At 37.5% G+C, this 20,924-nt stretch overlaps 3 protein-coding genes across 3 annotated transcripts; 1 reads left to right on the top strand and 2 right to left on the bottom strand.

Annotated features, from left to right (window-relative positions):
* Nucleotides 1–48: 48 nt before the first annotated feature.
* Nucleotides 49–6,561, bottom strand: LOC145460609 (monoglyceride lipase-like). The gene is made up of 7 exons (XM_081445483.1): nucleotides 6,302–6,561; nucleotides 5,182–5,288; nucleotides 4,592–4,728; nucleotides 4,038–4,148; nucleotides 3,184–3,276; nucleotides 2,075–2,290; nucleotides 49–1,107 (listed from the first exon to the last, which is right to left on the bottom strand). Exons 1-7 carry the CDS (start codon nucleotides 6,412–6,414, stop codon nucleotides 1,003–1,005), a joined length of 882 nt encoding a protein of 293 aa, XP_081301609.1. The 5' UTR covers nucleotides 6,415–6,561; the 3' UTR covers nucleotides 49–1,002.
* A 476-nt stretch (nucleotides 6,562–7,037) lies between these two features.
* LOC145460605 (26S proteasome non-ATPase regulatory subunit 6-like) lies at nucleotides 7,038–14,432 on the top strand. Its single transcript, XM_081445476.1, has 9 exons — nucleotides 7,038–7,263; nucleotides 8,886–9,091; nucleotides 9,532–9,677; nucleotides 10,299–10,518; nucleotides 10,993–11,101; nucleotides 11,449–11,617; nucleotides 12,210–12,287; nucleotides 12,671–12,698; nucleotides 12,851–14,432. Exons 1-9 carry the CDS (start codon nucleotides 7,119–7,121, stop codon nucleotides 12,917–12,919), a joined length of 1,170 nt encoding a protein of 389 aa, XP_081301602.1. The 5' UTR covers nucleotides 7,038–7,118; the 3' UTR covers nucleotides 12,920–14,432.
* Nucleotides 14,433–14,498: 66 nt separating this feature from the next.
* LOC145460624 (transmembrane protein 243-like) lies at nucleotides 14,499–20,892 on the bottom strand. Its single transcript, XM_081445499.1, has 4 exons — nucleotides 20,528–20,892; nucleotides 20,087–20,137; nucleotides 17,515–17,619; nucleotides 14,499–16,156 (listed from the first exon to the last, which is right to left on the bottom strand). Exons 1-4 carry the CDS (start codon nucleotides 20,585–20,587, stop codon nucleotides 16,022–16,024), a joined length of 351 nt encoding a protein of 116 aa, XP_081301625.1. The 5' UTR covers nucleotides 20,588–20,892; the 3' UTR covers nucleotides 14,499–16,021.
* Nucleotides 20,893–20,924: the final 32 nt, after the last annotated feature.

The following is a 20,924-nucleotide window of genomic DNA, read 5'->3' as shown; positions in this document are numbered from 1 at the left end:
AGGTTTAAAGAAATGCATGAAGCTTAATTGTAATTTCCAGATGGGGGGGGGGGGGTCCTTGAAAAAATCCCTTCTTTGAGGGAGATATGGTTATTTTCTGGAACTGCATGATATTTGTTAACAAAATAAAGTTTATACACATATTACGATAATTTGAAATCAATAACTTATCATTGGCGGTGAAAGATAATGATTTCTGTGTATCAAATATTTAATAACAAGTCTACAAAACCAGGTTTCCTATATGCAAATATTAAGTGAGACACAGTCAAGTTGACTATGTGGCACTCATAGAAACAAGGTTGAGAAGTTTAATTGTTTCAGTAGATATTATTAGTAATAAATAGTAGTCAATTACCTGTTAAAGTATTAGGGGTTTTTAAGCCCAAAAAAGACAAATCATGTTCCCTTTAAGACTAGGTCTAATGATGTAGTTGTGCTATACATTGTATTAAACAATTAGATTATCAGCTCGAGATTTCTGTTGCATGGTAGTTGACGAGGGTGCAACCCAAGTCAACTATTACACATAGAAATCGAGGGTAAATAATCTAATTGTTTTAGTATAAATCTACTAGTCGTTCAAAACTTTATCTAAATCCTCTTCACAGACACTTCAAAAACACCGAGAAGCAGCCGTCATTTTGTTAACAATGGCACACTGCTACGCTACTCACTATCTATCACAGAATAGATAGTGAGTAGCATAGCCAATCAGAGAATGGCATCTGTGATAGAATGCTAGTAGATTTATATATGCTAAAAGTAATTAGACAATGGCAAGAGAACTAATCAGATTAGTGGATTGACAGTCTAATCTAGAGCAAGTGCTTACGTATATTACATTACATATGTATTACATTTTTTTGTAAAATTTTCCTCTTACTGCTGGTATAAAGTACTCTAGGAAATAGGTTTAAACAAATTGTTTCTTAAGACATTAAAAAGTCTGTTGTGTTATTTTTATCAGATCTTGGTACTAATTTTATCAGACCAATTAACCTATGGCTGTAGTCTTTTCTTGATCCATTCTAGAACATCTTTGAGGAACATCTCGGCACTCTCTTCCAGTTCATTCAGTAGTTCATGATAGCAGCCTTCATAGATCTAACAACCAAACAAGTTGATATAACCATCCGTCAAGAGACTGTGTTAGGTTATTATTAATTTATAGCCTTGCTCAACAATTGTATGTATTAGGATCATACAATGCCATTCCAAAGGCATAGAAATTTATTAAGTCACATCCTATAAAGCTTCATTTGCAAAGTCTACATGTATCTTTCTCTGTAGACCCTATTCATAAATGGCTGCCAATTAAAAATAATTATTTTGTAAGTATTAAAATTAGCCCAACTAACCTTGTTTTTGAGTTGATAATTCAAAAGAATTTTTACTTTCAAATGAGGTTAGTTAGGATAATTTAAATACATACAAAAGAAATTTGAATTGGCAGCCATTTATGAATAGGGTCTATACATTGAGTCACTCTTGAGTTAAAATTCTGACATAGGCATTGAAATAGGGATGTGGAGGCTCATGAATGAAGTGACAATAACAGAAAGACTGTGCATGTTGAAACACTGACAGACATGCTTACTTTGTGAAATTGTGATATAAAAAGGATTTGAGAATTTATTCAGACTGGAGAGATTCCTCTGTCTCTTCACTCTCCAGTGAGGGTCTCTACATTTAAATGAACCCTTGACTGGGGTGGATACAGGATTTTAACGAAGGGGTATCGAAGGTGGGTCCCTGTAGGTGGGTCCGGGAGACTTTTGCCCCTGGAAAATTTTTAAAATTGAGGTTCTCGAAAGTGGGATGGCTGGCATTCTGAGGCCAAGTCAGTGTGTTATAATGTCATTTTTTATTTTTTTTATTTTTAATTTAGGGGGTTCAGCTGAATCTCCTGAACAACCCCCTAAATCTGCCCCAGCTTGAGGTCAAGTTATCTACCTCTTTGCACTCGTAATGAACCCAAGATGTTAGAGTAGGTATCTCTCTGTATGCATTACAGACCTATGCTGGTGGATAAGTGTTGGGAGCATTTGTAGTCCAGGCTGTTAAGTCTTACCTTAAATGTTTGATCTTTACTCTGAGTATGGTTATCCAGGTACTTTGAGCTATCATTTTTCACAACGTGATCAGCACCACCACAAGCAAGAAAATATGGCACTTTTATTGTAGAACTTTCGCGCTGAATTTTATCCATAGCAGTTAACATTGCATTGGCCCACTTGGCTTTCAGTCCTCCATGCCAGTTTAGTGGATCATCAACATATTTTTTAACCTTAAAGATAAAATCGCATTCAGTTAGCCAGGCCAAGACTGGGTAGGGCTTATGGAGGGGAAAATTGCACCCCTCGATCCTTCCATCCCTGCTCTCACTCTCACTCACCCTCTACCCCTATTTAACACCTGCTACACAGGCTACATGTGGGAGGCACGGTGGCCTCGTGGTTAGTGTGCTTGTCTTTGGATCGAGCAGCCCGGGCTAGAGCTCTGGCTGGGGACATTGTGTTGTGTTGTTGGACAAGGCACTTTACTCTTACGGTGCCTCTCTCTACCCAGGTGTATAAATGGGTACTGGCGAATTTAATGCTGGGGGTAGCCTTGCGATGGAGTAGCATTCCGTCCAGGGGAGAGTGGAAATACTCCTAGTTGCTTCATGCTACGGAAACTGAGATAAGCTCCGGCCTGATGGGCGACTTGGCTCGTATGCAGACTTTACTTCTACACAGGCTACATTCAATTTGTTTGTTTTAAAATGGACTTTTGGGAATGTTTTTGTCGAGAATGTGAAATGGAAAGTTGTTCCTCTGATTTTCATGGCATACAAAACTGCCTTTAGTAAAGTATTAATTGAGAAATTTGCATGTAGCTTTTCTCCTCAAGTTGAAATCTTAAGTAATTGGCAGGTTACAGTAATGTAGTAATGTTCATACTGCAGAAGGTTTGGTATGTTTTACATATGACTACTTTCAATTTGTTTGTAACAATGGGTAACCAATGTAATGTAAATGTGTTACTTTGTAATAATGTTGTAATCGACTGAGGCAAAAAAAATACTTTAGTGCAAGCCATTGCACTCCTGTACATCTATATCATATAAAATGGGGACTGTGGGAAGTTAAGAAGTCTGGAATCTATATTTTGCAACATTATGTTCAGACCATGACTTACCTCTTCAGGATTCTGAGTTATAAGAGATGGATCAATGGGCGGTATAACCTGATACGAGGGTGCAATCCATGCAGCTATTTTTCCAAGGAAAACCTGTATTGTGAATATTAATTTGCTCATCATCTCAATGATTAAAATATCAGTTAACAATAGTTGTTTATCACAATGAAATAAATATACTTGGGTTTATCCTTGAACATAGAGTGTATTATTGTTAATTATTTGTTGTAATATAAATTTGCAATCTTTAAGTTACTCTGTCAAAATGCACGTTTATCATAATTTAACTGTAACCACATATACCGGTAAGAACTTGCTTGATCTTGCTTGGCTAAGCAAGTTCCTATATTTTTGCATATTAAAATGGCAATTTTACTAATTACCAGTTGCCACAGGCTGCCACTAACCAGAGGTAAATGTAACCCAGCTCTGAGAACAGGCAATTCAATATAGTTGCAAAGTGCTGATCATACAACGAAGCTTTGTTGAGCTGTGGTTATTCATAGTCACAAGTAATACAGTAGAAGAGAACGTAGGTAGGTAGGTAAAGTCTGTGTATGAGCCAAGTGGCTCATCAGACCAGACCTTATCACGGTTTCAGTAGCTTGAAGCGACTAGGAGTATTTCTACTCCCCCATGGATGGGATGCTAGTCTATTGCAGGGTTACCCCCCCCCCCCCACATTAAATTTGGCGGTACCCGTTTATACACCCGGTGGAGAGAAGCTTTGTGAGAGTTAAAGAAGAGAACATTAGGATTTATTAATCCTGAGCATGTAGTTTGCTTCAGTCACTTGTGGCTTCTTCATGAGAAATTGTAGAAAGCGAGTCAAATCAATTGTAACTGAAAATTACCCTACAGGAGCTGACCATCTCTGGATCTACTGTCACACTTGGTCCACTAAAGACTGCACCAGTGAAGAAATCAGGTCTGTCCATGACAGAGAGAATGGCAATTGTTCCTCCCTGACATGAAAGAGATGTATCGCATTTTATTAGCTGAATTTTATGCAGACATCTAGAGAAATGCAGTTTTTGTACAGTTATTGCAAGAGCTTATATTCATTACCCCCCCCCCTGCAAAGACCTACAAATTTTAACATTCGAGCTCCCTAACATTATTTATCCTTCTCCAGTTTCTAATTTCTTCATATTGTTGCACAATGACAAAGGAACAAATAACCATCTACCAACTTAACATTAATTTTGTAACTTTCCCTGCTACTTTATTATTTTTTTCATTAATTACTAAACCAAAATGAACAATTTAACAACTCAATGCTGTCTCCCTCAGGTTTGAAGATGAATCACCCGGTGCCCCACCCCCTAAGGCTTAAAAGGGTATATGTGCAATAAAATCTTTTTTTCATGCTCCCCTGGTTGGGTTTTTCAATGGCACTTCAACTTACCATGGAGTGACCAAACATAAATATTGGTATTCCAGCATTGTCTGCAGTGACTTGATCAATGTGTTGAAAGACATCTCTGAGATATAAGTCAAAATCTGACACCTGGACTCTTTCACCATCACTGTGGCCATGGCCAACTGACGAAAAAAAAAACCTTATTTACATAATATTTTATATCTAATGTAGTTTAAGTGTACAAAATGTTTCTAGTTTTTACTTTTCTAAAAGGATTTGTATTGTTACAGGAAAAATATCCATTTCCCTCCCACCACCTTACATCTCACCACTACCCCTCTGAAAAATTGCAGTGTACTATAAATAATTATTTTTGTAAATCCTTTGGCCTTTGAGAGCTGTCCCCAGTGATTCAATGATCTTTCATGAGTTTTGTATAGCTACTTTCTGGAACCACACCTTTCAAATTTATTTTCTACTCTTTTTTATATATCCACAGACATTAATTCAAAGTCACAGATTTTAAATCACGGATGTTTTTAATACAAGAGGGTCAAGAAATTTTTCATAATGTTTAGTGTGACGCTTACTCTCCTAGTGTCATGCAGATTATGGGTAGAGAGAGTTAATCATACCGTGGTCGTGGCTAAAGGCTAAGCAGCCTAGATCTGCCAAAGCCTTTCCTAGTTTTTCATAACGTGAGCAGTGCTCTGCAAAGCCATGACAGATGAACACCAATGCCCTGTTTGAAAAAATAAAAACTTTGTCGTCACCGAGTTCATGTTTCGTCTTAAATTCCCTCCTTGCAGCCAGTGGTAAAACACTAAATTAAGGAAAGTACGATATGTCGTCAAAACCCAGGTTATGGTATATTAAATTCCACAATTTAGCTTTTTGTGTAAATTATATAAGACGAGAACACGAGGACTCGAAACGAAACCATTGCCACTAGAATCACAAACCATTGAAACGTCCGAAACGAGACTTTTGATGGGTTTGATCCGGAATCAAACTTGATTATTTATGATATATCCTTCAGAGCTTTGCGATGTTGCCCTGCAAAATTTGTTTTTATAATAATAATAATAATAATAATAATAATAATAATAGATTTGTATAGCGCCATATCCAGGGCTCAAGGCGCTTTACAGTAAATGCATGTGTAATGAGATCGTAAATATGAAATATTAGCTGTCGTGGCTCAAGTTCTTCAAAATACGCAGAACTTGGTCGTTTCACGTTGTTATTTTGCAGACGGCAAAGAAATGTACAAAGATTTATAATGCACGTGCACAGCCATTGCTCTGCTCATTAAACATTTTTTTGTACCAAAGGAAGCGGGAAGTCTGAATAGGCTAGCATAATATAGGCTTACTACGTAGAAACCGTCAACATATTTTTGAGATTAATGCGACCAAACGGTTTATGAAGGAAATAACAGACAAATATAAAGATCACCTTTTAGTCTTTGCATCGTGAGGTAAGCTTATTTCATAACCGAACGAGCTATTTTTCTCGAGCCCTGATTTTGAAATCCAAATAACCAAATTATGGCCATATTCTGCATAGCTGTGAAGGCCGATAAGCTTGCGGAAATTATCGGATCATTTAAGCTTACAAGCTGAAAAGTCATAAAAGCTAACTACATTAACAAAATTAACAAAATTAGACGGTGCGCAAACACATGATAAATCGCTTGAAATATAAAACACTCTAACTTTAAGTTCATCAAGAAAATTTGGTCTTTAATCTTACCTCGGTGGCTTTTCGCTGGGTGTCCAATATTTTGTGAAAATTTTAAGGCCATCGGCATTTTTAAATGAACCTTCCTCAGTGCCAGTAAGCTTAATTGCTTGGTGGCTAGTCATTTATAGTTTTCTTTGCCAATTAGTTTCAACAAAAGCTAGGTAAATCTACTTTCGGGAAAGAAAACATCTGTAACACAGCCAAATACAACTAGCCGAGCTAATTACTGAAGCGTGCGAAAAAAATTCATTTATTTGCTCGCATGCAAATCTGCATCACCAAGCCCACCAACTGCGAGCAGGGATATTTGGCGGGAAAATGATTCTGGCCTACCGGGGGTAGGGAAGAGGGAAAAAAGGTTAAACTTTGTTTACACCTCGTTCATGTCTCAATTTATGTCGCACTACTACTAATAGCATAAGAAAATGATTAATCAAGCTACATGTACTCAAAACCCTTTGCGTTGGAAGCCATTTTACTGCTGTTAATTACTGATCTGTTACATGCTTGTAGCTAACAGAGAAACATCCTGATTCTGGGGCACCCAGGGTTAGAAATAATTTTTATCCCAAGTCAGTCCACTGTACAATCGTAGTACCAACCCTCTTAGGTTTTAACGAATCATTTAATAAAATTTCCTTGGACAAAGAGCGTGACATAATGTGACCTTTTTCCTGCGTTATCTTCCCACCCTCTCCCAGCTGGGAGGCTTGTAGTCCCCATGCCAGGCCACTAAGGTCAGGAGGCCAGGTTACTAACATCCGTCAAAAGATTAGGGAAGACATTTTGTAAGGAACTTCTTTTGTAAAGTTGTAATTCGATAAAAATGCCGGTTGAAAATCTCGAAGAAGAAGGCTTACCAAAAAATCCTAACCTTGAACTAGCTGCCTGGCGTTTTGCTATAACGAATCCTGATGGGAAAGACAAAGAAGAAGCGAAGAAAAGACTCTTGGATGCTATCAAAGAAAACGGTATGTGAAATTCTGTTCCACTTTGTGCTTAGTCATATGTAAGCACGCATGTTGGAGGATATCGAATTTATTATCATTTATAGCGTTTTCTTCCTACAAATTTGCCTCTGCCTAACTCAGCTAAAAATAATACTGACTTCAACTTACAGATTAAAGCTTGACGGATGAAATATACCCTTTAAAATTCGAGTTCAAACCAACAAACTTGAATAAAGCTCACTTACAAAGCATGTAAGGTTAAGTTTTTATCCCTAGATTTGGTATTAACTATATCTAAGTTTGTCCAAAATTCTGGCCATTTCAGGTCAGTGACTTGATATTGTACTATATCAGGATGGTAGAAAAGGCTTCTGATTGGCTACATGTAGTTGCAAATTTGGGTATGGTATATACAGTCAAACTTCTCCTTATGGACACCTCTGTAAATATCATCACCTATATTAAGGATAGTTAAAATCTTAAAAGTTGTTGTCACTGACTTAAAAATCTTAAAATAGATGTTTTGGCTAAAATACTATAACCTTCTTCAGTGATGAAATGAATGTTAAAGTTTCATCACTGAAGAAGGTTATAGTAGTTTAGCCGAAACGTCTATTTTAAGATTTTTAAGTCAGTGACAACAACTTTTAAGATTTTATTACTATGCCTGACTACAACTACAGTATTTTTAAGGATAGTTAAGTTAGTCCCAAAGAAACCAGGATTCGTTCCATTTCTTCCTCTATAATATACGTCCAACTCCATAATAAGGAAACTCAGATCTGCCCTTTTGGGGTCTGTATTTAAGAGGTTTGACACGCAGGCTTAGTGGTTCGCTAACTATAGTGGACTCTGGATTGACAAGTCCAGGCTCAAGAATTGGCCAGGGTTGATTTGTGTTCTGTTCTCAAGGAGAACACTTCACCCAGGTGTTAGATGAGTATCAGTGGACTGAAAAAGCAACCTAGGGAACACTGGGTGGGAACTTGCTTTTGAGTGGCAACCCATATAGCGGGAGAAGCAAAACTCCCAGTGATCTTACATTACAGAAATCTAGATAGCAGCAGACATGTCATACTTTTGCTATGGCCTACTTATTATTCAACTTGCTTTGTAATCATTCATTCAACTGAAGATGACAGAAGTTCTGTCGAAACATGTCTTTTAAACTTAAAAAATTGGTCGTTTTCCTTAGAATCATTACAGAAATCATATTTAAGGTGGCTCAAAACAGTTTTCAGCACTTATTTTGAAAATTTAAGGTGGCTCTGAACCCTATGTACAGAATTTTTTAAAACTTTGCACAAGTTGTCTTGTCGTTTTTGAATTATAAGCCCCTAAAGCTGTGACTAAAGGAGTTTTTAGCAGGTCATACTTTTGCTATGGTAACCTATTGTGTCACGAAAATGATTATGTGTTCACCAGTGATTGGGCAGATTTTTGATACCATGATTGTAGCATCAAGTGATAAAGAGTGGTTATAATGACCAATCAAAATCTAAGTGCTGGGAACTGTTTTGAGCCATCTTAAGCAAGAACTTCAATACAGTGTCATCTGGCTCCTGTTATTCCAAGTGTTGGAATGTTTGTATATAAATTGTTTTGTCTACTGACTACTGAAAGTATCACAATGATTCTTTCAGACATGGCACCATTCTATGAAGAGCTCTGTACCGATTTGAAGTGGCCCGTAGATAACTCACTGTTGGCAAAGATGCAGTCTAACAATGAGGAGACATTCAAGAAGCTTGATGAGACCCTAAAAGATGCAGAGGAAAACTTAGGAGAAACAGAAATCAGAGATGCTCTGTATGCAAAAGCAGAACATCTCTGTAAGATTGGTGATAAGGTACAGTATAGCAAGCATTTCTAGTTATGATTCTGTCATTGAGAACCTGGGATAACTCAACTGACAGTGAAAACATAATGTGAATGACAGAGTTTTAGAATATAGTAACAAAGAACTACATCATCACATCCTTTTCCCTATAAGGGAAGGAGGGCCTTCCATTCTCACTCACCTAGCTTCTTGGTTCTTAGCACATGTAACAGCACCAGCCTGTCTTTGAATTCAAACTCTCCCCTTTCCATCCCCACAGTTCGTCTCCAAGTATCCCTAGGCCACGCTTCCATCAAATGTTCAATGGTGAACTACCACTACCAGTAACGGCCTTAAACAAATTATTATCATGCACGCTTTTACTTTTCTACAAAGTACAGGACAACCTTGATTGAAACAGCTATACATAAATTTGTTATCTCAGCAAGTACTGTCTTCCTTTTGTACAGGAAAAGGCCTTGAGTGTTTTCCGCTTGGCTTATGACAAAGCTGTAGCACTTGGGTACAAGCTGGATATTATTTTCTACCAGATTCGCATTGGACTCTTTTATTTGGACAATGATTTGATTACCAGGAGTATAGACAAAGCCAAAACGTAAGTATTTCCCATTCTCCAGCAATTCACCAGTACCTATTTACACACATGGTTGGAAAGAATTCCTGTAAGGGTTAATGACATTCGTGCCCAACATATTCCCAAATACAGACTTTTTAAATTAAAACCTGCCAATGATGCAGTAAGGCAAAGGTCAACTTTTGCCAAGTAGCCTTTTGCTGTTTTTGTTAAAATGGAGAAAATCAGTATTTAAAAAGTGATCATCTATGAAAAGAAAAGAGGGGATCACTGACCATTGTAGGCAAACTTAGCACACCCAGTGCCAAGCCCTATACTTGCTCCTATTTCTTCCTTAGCACATGCACTTGAGGTATGACGTGGCGTGATGTTGCAACATGAATTACGTGTACAGTAAGGATGCACAGTAACAATGGACATGAATGTTTCAAGTGCCTTCCTATAGCTTTTTTTACTCAGTGAGATAGATCTCTTTAGTTTCGTTGTTTTTTGTCCCATTGGCGATCGTTCTGATGTTAGTTGTTTTATCAACTATTTCCTTTTTTAAAGATAATTGTGCATAAGCACCACCTCATCACTTCACCCTGGTTAATTACTTTTAAGACAACTTGTACCAATGATTGATTACTTTTTGTGAAACAGGTTAATAGAAGAGGGTGGAGATTGGGATCGCCGCAACAGGCTCAAAGTATACCAGGGAATTTACTTTTTATCAATCCGAGACTTCAAGTCCGCAGCCAACAATTTCCTAGATAGCATTTCCACATTTACATCTTATGAACTGATGGACTACAAGACATTTGTCACATATACTGTACTTGCAAGCATGATTGCATTGGAGAGGGTAGACCTCAGAACAAAGGTAGGTTACGAATATTACATGGATTTAATATGATTTTTTTTTTGTTTAGATGGCCAGTTCTAGAAGTTTGGCCAAGTATGTTTAATTTATTTCTTCAAACATAAAATGCACTGTTATAAAATGCCATTGAAATGAGAATATTTAGTGAGTTGTTAAATGGGGAACAAATTGTAATTAATTAGTTTTTAAGTAGCTCTTATGCATGCCCCTTCCACATTCCTTTTGAACCCCATCCTAACCCCCTTTCATCCTCCTGTAAATTTTACCGTTGGGTTGGTACAGATATTTTCTGGAAGTACGTGATCTTAAAAAGTCTGTCTGACTGAGAACAGAAGCTCGTGTTTGCATGTAGCTTAAAAATGTAATTTAAAGGTTCTTTTTATATATCTTTAGTTGAGACATGTACTTCAATTAAGACTAGTAAGTAATTTAAGCATTCTTGTAGTTTAATTTTAAATGATATTCTTTCCAAAGGTTGTGAATGGTGCTGAAATCCTTGAGGTTCTCCATCAGCTTCCTGTTGCAAGCCAGTTTCTGTTGTCCCTGTATAACTGTCATTATGCAGACTTCTTTCTTGCATTAGGTAAGAAAAGAGGAAAATTATTTAAGGTTACTTTTCACCTTTGAAGGTGACTTGCATCCAAGCAATGTAGCATGTCCTGTTTAAACTGTAGATACCTAAACTGTTATATCAAAGTAATTAAAGCTCATAGAGCTGACTATCAAAATATACCAAGAATTTTGAAATAAAACGCACTGTCAAATTTTCACAACCTCTGAATGTGAGTATCCGAATCACCTTTTGAAAACTACTTTCTTAGTTTAAATCCTCAATTGCACTCACATTCATACATGTATGATTACCCATACTTATTTAGATTTAAGGTTAATGATTTTGAGTGTATCTTTTTATTTCTACACTTTTTACAGCAAAGATTGAGGACTTTCTCAAGCAGGATAGATTACTGTCTCCACACTGCAGATACTACATCAGGGAGATGAGAATTCATGCCTACACACAACTGCTGGAGTCATACCGCAGTCTTACTGTGCAATACATGGCTAATGCTTTTGGAGTTAGTGAGGAGTTCATTGACAAGTGAGATAATTATGTATAATTTCCACTCACTTTACTAGTCTAGTAAATAGCTGCTGATGTTTCAGGTACCAATGTCATTCCCAGAGGCGGCTGGCTGCAATCTTTTTGGTTAGCAACAAGAAATTGAGACCTCAGGGAGTAATCAGAAGAAGCAGAATTTTCTAGTTCCATTTGGTCACAACTAACTAAAGGTGTGCAGGCTCTGGTATGAGATTGTTCATGTACAACATGTACAGTCTAGTCTGATCTGGACATCAATTGATCATGGATGTCACAGCTCAGGTGCTTGACTATTAAGTTGATGAAATCTGATGGTGGATTTCTTGAGAGAAACAAATGAATGAAGTGAATGAACTAGCGAATAAATGGACAAACGAACAAACAAATGCACCAATGTCCAAACAAACAAATGAACAAACGAACAAATGAACGAATTGCCTACTAAAGCTTAGATAAAAGAACTTCCATGTCACTGAAAATGAAAGGCCGAGGTCTGAGGCATCCCAAGATAGTAGAATTTGCTTTACTTGATTCAAGGGAAATTAAAGTGGAAATTCTTCTGACTGTGCATTGTATATGTTGTGTCTTCTAGAGAACTTTCAAGGTTTATCGCAGCGGGAAGACTGAACTGCAAAATTGACAAAGTTGGGGGAGTTGTCGAAACCAACAGGTACTTGTGTGTGGTATAGTGAATTAAAATAGATCTCCAAATGTTAAAATCATTAAACATGGTGCTACAAAAATTATCCAACATCAGCAAAAGGGAAAAATGTGAAGACATTTTCGTGAACTTCATGACTTGCAGAAGCTTGGTTTTCACAAGCGCTAATAACCATCATTTATTTATTTTTTATTTATTTTTTTTTTTTTTGCTCACTGGGAATCACCATCAATGATTATATGCACAAGCATATGTATACACTTGCCGTACAACAAAACCTAACGGTTTGTTTTAGCACTTCAAGTCACCCGTCAATAAGAATGTGCCTTGTTTATGTTTTGCAAAGAAATCTAGGAAAGAAATTTTGTACAGTATATGCTCTTTCTTTGCAGACCGGATCATAAGAACTGGCAGTACCAGGTATGTGCTGAAACTTTATTGCACACTCCCAAAAATGGGTTTTTCAGTGAACAATATAGATACTACAAAAATACAATAAATAGTGCCAGTACCACATGTTTTAACTTACTCCAACATCTACCTAAAACTCTGATTTGTTTTTCCTTTTCTAGGCCACCATAAAACAGGGAGATTTGCTTCTAAACAGAATCCAGAAACTCAGCCGAGTTATTAACATGTAGGAAGATGATAACTTACTGGATGGCATATAAAAGACAAGAACTTTAATTTCCTCCAAACAAACTGTTAAGATCCAGAATTTCGGTTATTTAATATGCTTTTTGGAACAATGCACATCAGTTGACTATGTAGACAACATTTTCCCTAACAAAAATTAAAAAAGCCATTGTTTGGATACAATAATGGTTTAAGTATGCATAATACCATTTGTTTTGTCTTTTCCAGTGTCATTATTGTATTATTTTGTGGTTTATCACATACTCAGACATGTGTGCAAGGCACTGTGCCTTTTTGTTCTTGCTGTGCCACAGTTGGGCTTATTCTCATGTGCTTGCTTCTCCTCTTTATAGCAAAGATCAAAAAAGAATCTGCTTTCGACTCTAGGCCATGTGAACCTGCAAAACGGGGGGATTGCCTTAGTGGCAGTGACTCACAAGAGAGCTCACATGCAAAGGGAAACAAAAAAAAGGTTCGGGATGTCAGGGATTTGAGATAGCCCAAAGTAAGAGACTGGAAAAAGATATGCAAGGGAAAAATCAAAATGATTTGAGTTTGAGAAACTGGAAAGTTCAAGATAACCAAGTTTACGATAGCAACATTCTGTACATGACTTTGCATTCACTGGCAACTAACTGATGGGCAAGAGGAATTTTCTTTCAGTAAAAGTGGTTACTAGTTTATTGTTAGTGATAACCAGGTTTAAAAAAGCTAAGGAGGGCAATCTTGGCTGCACATGAGCTGGCTTAAACCTCAAGTGTGCTCTGCAAAGGTTTCAAACTCTGAAATTGTTTAATGAATGGTAGAATTGCTGGTGTTGTAGCTGTGTCAGAGTGTTTTGTTCCTCTGACAATCAAGTGTAGAAGAAGGAGATCCAAAAGCATGTATTGCGATTGGACTGATCACTATGTTGTAAACCCATCAACTTTATTTCGCTACTGCTTGACAAACAACTGGATATCTGAAAGACATCATAACTTGTGATTTATCTTTTACATTTCCAATATCCCAAATAAATTAACATCATTGGATGAGGTTGAGCAAAATATTGTAATTTGTCAGTGGTGTACAGATCAATTGTTTGCCGAAGCTGAAAGCTAAGGTAATTAATTTATTGATTTGCGAGACACTGACAAATCATGATATTATGCGAAAACTTAGTTCAGTAATTGTTTAACCATTCAATCACCAAGTTTGTTTTCCGTATATAAATCCTTCTTTAACAGCTCAGAGAAGCAATCTGCAATTTTTCACCTGAGATGGTACTATGAATGAGCAGACCATTATTTGTAGGCAATTATTTGCAGGTCATGTGGTGGGCTCTCAGCCAATGAAAAGGAAGAAAAAATGTAACAAATGATAATCTTTTTTGCCATACTTTCAAAGACAAACTTAGGTATCAATTCACATTCTAAAGGCAGTTGATAACTTTAATGACTTTATTCCTCATGAGATTGAAGTTTAAATTGACCTTTGCAAGTAAATCATATTATATTATCTTGTTACCAACATACTGAGATTAACTTATTCTCTTATAAATCTTAATGGCAGAAGCCACAATACATATTAAATAATTATTATCAATGGGAACTGCATAATCATACCACTTCACTAGTAGTAGGACTGAAGTATCAGGGTAACAAACAACTTCTAAGTAACTGTTTTAAAATCTCCTTAATGTAATACAAGTCTCCAAAGTATGTTACGAACCATTTTACTTTGCTTTCAATCCATTTCTTGTGTAAAAATATAGGAAAACAGCTAAATTCCACAGTTCCAGATTGTAGAAGTGTCTATTCATTTTTATACTAATTAATAATTTTTAACTATCAAAGGTTCACAAGTAGCTGTTGCTAAAACTGGTTTCTGTTTCCTTTTGTGAATGTTAACCCCAAAGATTTCTCTTGAAAAAGCTGGACTGTGGAGGCTTTCAAAAACCGCTTTTCATAGAAATCCCAGATACCATAACTGTTAGTTAAGTCTCGTACTCAGCGAGGACACTGTCATTTTCAGCTAATGGTTCTTTTTATAACTATTATTAGAAGATAAATCTTTCCTTAATTCATTAGAAACAGTCTGTAAGACAATGATACATGAAAGTTTCGTAGCCATGTCTCCACATGCAAATACAGTCAAACCCCTATTAAGTGGCCACCCATTAAATGTCCACCCCTATTAGACGGGCAGTAATCAAAGTTCCGATGAGGGCTTTTCTATTGTTTTTACCTCTATTAAGCAGCCAGCCCACTGTAAGCAGCCACTACCCATTTCCCCGAGGGTGGCCGTTTAATAGGGGTTAAACTGTATTTTTCCTTTTAATGTATAGAGTGTGGTTTCCAGTTGAGCATCATAAATAATCACTAGCCAATCACCGATGACACAGAAAATCCAGTGAACCAATCAAACCTCAAACCAAATACATATAGACAGGTAGAAGAATGGGAAAACGTACATGTATGCAAGTGAGTTGCAATTGGTTTTGGTGTTTTCTTCTAATTGAATGACCAAGTGTTGCAAGTTTTTTGAGCTAATCTCTTAGCATGGTAATAGAAAACCAAAGCAAATGCACTATAATGGCAAAATATTACTTTTGACACTCAAGTGAAAATTACTCCATGACTAGCATGTCTTTTTATTCTATGGCTACCTCTGTGAGTGGGCAAGATGAATTGAATCCTGCATTGTGATTGGCTACCCAAGCAGGCAAGATGGCGCTATCTGTCCCGCAAGTAAAATTTCCTCCAAACCCATACAATAAATCCCTTATTGACCAAGCTTGTTCGGTCAAGATGGCTGGATATTGGCCTCGTTCTTTTCTGCGAATTTGTGGACTACAACTCCATCTCAGTAAATGAACTCACAAAAAAAGAACTTGGTCAACATCCAGCCATCTTGACCGAACAAGCTTGGTCAATAACCCTTATGTATACACTGTGTTATTATTATGACAGATACAATCTTGAAATCTCAATATGACCGTTTTTTGAGCAATCTATAAGGCCTCCTAACACAGACGTCACAAAACTGTAGTTTTAAAGTGTTAATGATACTTTGAATCAGAATTTTCATAAAATAAATAGCTATACGATTAATTTTTGAAACAGATGCTAAGTATTTTCGCATGTTAAATCCTTGTGAAAGTATACATTTGCACATATGCATAGCAAAATTGTTGTAAGGGAATTGAAGTAGATCATCTTTCGGAATTTAGGATCCACATCTCCTTGTCTGTACCAATATATCTGTGAAGAGGATTATTCATACTTCAGTAAATAACTCCTTTAGAGAGGGAGACATCGAAGTCTAATACACACTAGTGAAGTCACATGGACACTGGCTTGAGTCTGATTGGACTAAATAGAAGTCTAGCCATCAAATTCAAAGTTTTTCACTCAACCATGTTTTCCTGTGTTGGAGCTCACACTGTTAGAACAAGGTTCACATGTAAATATGTATTTTGACCTTCCTATGTGGCATTTAATTTAGCAAGTCACCCGCCAATCCAGTTAACCATGAATATTCAGTTTCACGACTAGACTTCTGGTTGGATCTGATGGACACCAACTCCATCCTTTCCATGTTAAAAAAAAAAAAAAAACATTTTCAGTAATAGTCCAGTGGACTGGAAAAAACCTAGAGGACTATTTGTACAGTGTATATGTGGGACAATCCTTAAGAAAGAAGGAAATACAGTGGCCAACTGGTAAGGCTCCAGATAAGGGCAAACCTGTCGCTCACCCATTGCTTTGCATTTATTGGCCCATTAATCTACAGGTATCCAAAATCAGGAAGTACAATGTAGGTACCACACCAGGGGTGGATGATCTGGGGGGGGGGGTGCAGGGGATGTGCACCCCCCCCCCCCTGAGATGAAGCCTTCTTCTTTGTATCCGCTTTTCAAATTTGTTCACCTCACCAGTCAGTTATGCCATTCCTTAGTGGTGCACACCCTCCTAAGAAAAATCCTGGATCTGCCCCTGCACACTATTACCAGATGAAGATGTCCAGTTTGAAATGTCAGATGTTTCTCGCCCTAATACCAAATACTGAGTCCCTGAGAAGACATCTGACTTTTTAGATAACAAGATGTATTGTTGGGGTCACTCTGCTGTGTTTCTGGACAAGACATTATCTAAAACTTCAAAAAGAATATCCTGCACTATCAGACTAGCTTTTGTTCACAAGACAGGGCTGCCATCTGCTTTGGTTAGTCAGCTAACTTTAGGAAAAAAAACCTTTTTTTTTCTACTAATATTCAAAGCTAATTTCAGATGGGATTTTCCAGCTTTATAGTGAGCAACTTTTAGACTTGGTGTAATCCCAGCAAAAGAAGGTGACAAAGAACTCTGTTTGACAATAAATAGGGATATGAATAGCATGCAGAGCCAGCGTTCCCATATGAAGAACTTTTCTACATTCTGGCAAGCGAGAGCAAAAAATCAACGAGGCAGGGTTAGTGGTTCCCTCTCTCACCCCACCACCCCCTTCTTTGTTGGTTTTTTTCTCTTACCACAATTTCTGCACGGTCAGAATGTGGAAAAGTTCTTCGTACAGGAACACTTGCCATGCCATAAATAACCTAATAACAGAATTAACTTACCAAAGTGAGTTCTGATATACATATCAATGCAATAATGGAGGCAAGAAACACATTAATTGCTTTAGGTGGGAAGTCTGGGAACACCAAAGAGCTTATTAATGTCTCCTGCAAGAGATAAACATTATCATTTCTTGAGAGATTAAATCACTTTAGTCATCTGCAAATTATGTGAACGACTAAATATAAGAGAAGATGACACCTAAATATTGGGAGGTGCAGTGATCTGATGGTTAACATGTTGGACGCAGGTCAAGTGCTCGCCAGGGTCTTTTTTGTTGTGTTCATAGACAGGAGTATGAAATAATAGGTACAGGTAAATTGTGTACTGAGTAACCTGACAAAAATGCTTGAATCCCTTGTAGGAGGAATGATGAATAGAACTCCCAAACATGGTTGTTTCCTGCTGTGCAAAAATTATAACGTAGAACTCTGGTCTGGAAGCAGGCCAGTAAATTAAGGTCTATGCTTATAGACAGACATAAGGAGACTGCATGTCTACATGTAAGCTTGTGGACAGACATAAGGGGGGGGGGGCAGGGGGGTCAGAACCTCCCGCCTCCCGTACCCTGCTCTCCCACTTCCCGTACCTTTATCTCCTGCCTCCCGTGCTGCTCCCGTCCCCTGTAAATTGGCAGAGTCAAAACACATTCTAGTCATTTAGCTTCCCAATTCTTAAGCATTTCCTTTGTTTTCAAATAATTTAACGAGATTACCACTGCCATATGTTTCAATTCAATGAGGTTTTGACCTACTTGTTTATCTTCTTTGAGTTTCACCATTTCAGTCAATTTTCATCGGCTCTTCAGATTTGTTTCTGAAATCTGTTTTCAGTGACGACGGTCTCAAAAGTTAATTCTAAATTGTATCATGTTCTGATAAAGTATACGGATTTCCAGTAACCGGTCCGGCGTTTATTGGGATCAGGCAATTAAATCATGGAAGTAGGATTTGACAGAATTGCAGCCAAACGTCCCAGGTGGATTTCAGATATGCGTATTTATTGTTCGGGAAATCTGAAAGAAGTCTTCCATGTGCCTAGGTGGGCGCACTGGTCTCCTTCTGCTCCAAATGGATATTAGACCTGTTAAGTCTCCTTCCTCTTCTGAATCGGGAGGGATTTTGTGATTTTCTCCAATTTCGTCAGATTCCATATCACATTCTCCTCGGCAGTCTGAAAGGATCTTGCAGAATGTTTCTTCAGCAAGCTGCAAGCGGCTATCAAATAGTCTTACAGTTCCCTTGTCTATTTCACTAAAGATGTCAGTTTTCTTGCAAGGTGTAAGTGCTCCTTTGTCAGCTGTTTCGAAGATAAATGAACTTTTGTCCATGACAACATATACAGTGCCAAAGATATCCTTTTGTTCCATTTCGCTTGAAATGAATACGGAGAAAACATTGGATCTTCCTCTAATGGCATATATTCCAGTGTGTGGTAGACGCACGTCATGACCGCTTTCATTTCCATCTTCAGGTTCAGTGCAGCATCTAAGTCATTAATATCACTGTTACCTGCTGCAGATAACTGTTTATGTGTTGTCTGTGTTGGTGCATCGGTTTCCCGTGTAGACTGTGTAGAACTGACTGATTTAAACAACTTACGCGACACGTGCACTCATGCCACTTGACATTTCATGACCTATGACGTAACCACTGTAAACGGGTTTACTATTTGACCGGAAGTAAGCCTGTTTTTCAGCCCAAGTGCAAATTTTCCTTTGCTCATCTGCTCAGAAGTCTCAGAAGTGACTGAGAAGACGTTAAATGTAAGTCAAATATATTTTGGGTTCTTGTTTTTGAAAGTATTCTAACGCATTGTTGAATTAAAAAAAATTAGCGTTTCGCATTTTTCTCCCGCTTCCCGCCCTTTCCTCTCCTGCCTCCCATACCCTTCCCGCCCCCTATTCTCCCAGGCTCCCGCCCCCCTGTCCCCCACCCCCCCCCCACACATAAGGAGAGAAGCTGGCTGTACACAGGCTAACTTTATGTTGTTTTCTTATTAAATATTATATATATACACTTATATATACGCCATCACTTCATCATGGTCTCACACCTTGTCAGGTGACAATAGCTTAAATTGCCCAGCCCATCAACATCATCAACATCATCAACATGCAAACACTGCATTTTCAACTTCCTTTTTAGCAAACAAGTCTAGTAATAGGGCACTTCCTCCTCCTGGTATGACTGTGTAATAATTTTTGACAAAATTTCATATGACAAAAAAGTTCAATAATAAATGATTAGAAACATAACAGCAGTATGTACAGACTGATGAACCATGTGATGCAAATTTTAGCTATAGTCTATGTTGGAATCACACTTGTAGCTAGCTTATGTTGCATATGTTAGAGAATGGGACACGTTCTAATCGTTTCAGCAAATTGTTTAAAAAGTTGATAAACGGGTATCAAATTAAATTTAAAAAGGTATGGGCTGGGTAATAGAATTTGACTGCAGCTATGCAAACAGTAAAGTTATCATTTTGTATGAAGTCATCATCTCTACATGAATCGCGTGACTTCATGTATCCAATCTAAACATATGGAACAATGTCGAAATTTGTACTTACACACACTAACAGGACAGTAGCACCTCCAATAATATAATTCAAATAGCGATCCTGCAGAAAACAAATCGAAATATTAAAAAAAAATGAAAACAAAAGTCATCAAACGAAACCAAAATATTTGCGCTACACATTTTCACTGCATTTATTTTATTATTTTATATAAAATATGTAACAAAGTTATCAATGGATTAAGTCTTGAAACTGCAACATCTCCTAAAAGGTTAACACTTCTATAAAACACACTTAAGCTTGTTTTAACGAGCCAAAATCATACTGTGCGCAAGAAAAAATGACACTAAAAATGTTTCTACACAGTTTAATAGAAGTGTTAGCTAGTGTTGTAATCAGAATTTAAAAGTTGCTGCGGTCAAGTAATGCTAAACTCGTGATTATCCGTTCGAATTCGCGAATAACAAACGTGCGTAACTATTTAATACCTACCCTAGGCCTTGCTTCTCCAAACAAAGGCCTGTCCATTCCACCATCGGTATGCGCATACATGCTTGCTATAGCATCTCTCTATCGTCTCCTCAAGAAAGATAGCTGACTATTTGTAGTGTAAATTTATGAGGCTGCTCGCATGTCACACAAGTTCTCTCACGTTCTTTCTCCAAGTTCACCCGTCCAATGAAAACTCTTGGTTGCCTCGCGTATCTCTCAAAACTTTGGAATAGCTATCCCCAAATATGAAGGTGTGAAGGCTGTCTCTGAGTTTTAGAAAGAATTCTTGGAACAATCGGAACCGATCCGTTGCCCTTTTGAGTACTTTCCAACTGTACTTCGCAATAGCCTGAAGAGCCCGCAATCCAAGATATATTTTCAGCAGGTTCGATTTGTG

This window comes from Orbicella franksi, chromosome 11 (genome assembly GCF_964199315.1).
Source record: "Orbicella franksi chromosome 11, jaOrbFran1.1, whole genome shotgun sequence".
Taxonomy (NCBI): domain Eukaryota; kingdom Metazoa; phylum Cnidaria; class Anthozoa; order Scleractinia; family Merulinidae; genus Orbicella; species Orbicella franksi.
Note: the sequence above shows the minus strand (reverse complement) of the source record. Positions and strands in the feature narration are given on the sequence as shown.

What these genes read in the sequence shown, in the direction of transcription:
- LOC145460609 (XM_081445483.1), bottom strand. Translation starts at nt 6,414, where the DNA reads ATGACTAGCCACCAAGCAATTAAGCTTACTGGCACTGAGGAAGGTTCA. An exon ending in AGCCTTTAGCCACGACCACG is followed by an intron (nt 4,729 to 5,181) that starts GTATGATTAACT and finishes TTTTTTCGTCAG; the next exon opens with TTGGCCATGGCCACAGTGAT. An exon ending in AGATGGTCAGCTCCTGTAGG is followed by an intron (nt 3,277 to 4,037) that starts GTAATTTTCAGT and finishes TTCACAATACAG; the next exon opens with GTTTTCCTTGGAAAAATAGC.
- LOC145460624 (XM_081445499.1), bottom strand. Translation starts at nt 20,587, where the DNA reads ATGTATGCGCATACCGATGGTGGAATGGACAGGCCTTTGTTTGGAGAA. An exon ending in TTGGAGAAGCAAGGCCTAGG is followed by an intron (nt 20,138 to 20,527) that starts GTAGGTATTAAA and finishes TGTTTTCTGCAG; the next exon opens with GATCGCTATTTGAATTATAT. An exon ending in GTATATCAGAACTCACTTTG is followed by an intron (nt 16,157 to 17,514) that starts GTAAGTTAATTC and finishes TCCTCTTCACAG; the next exon opens with ATATATTGGTACAGACAAGG.
- LOC145460605 (XM_081445476.1), top strand. Translation starts at nt 7,119, where the DNA reads ATGCCGGTTGAAAATCTCGAAGAAGAAGGCTTACCAAAAAATCCTAAC. An exon ending in GGGTAGACCTCAGAACAAAG is followed by an intron (nt 10,519 to 10,992) that starts GTAGGTTACGAA and finishes TTCTTTCCAAAG; the next exon opens with GTTGTGAATGGTGCTGAAAT. An exon ending in GGAGTTGTCGAAACCAACAG is followed by an intron (nt 12,288 to 12,670) that starts GTACTTGTGTGT and finishes CTTTCTTTGCAG; the next exon opens with ACCGGATCATAAGAACTGGC.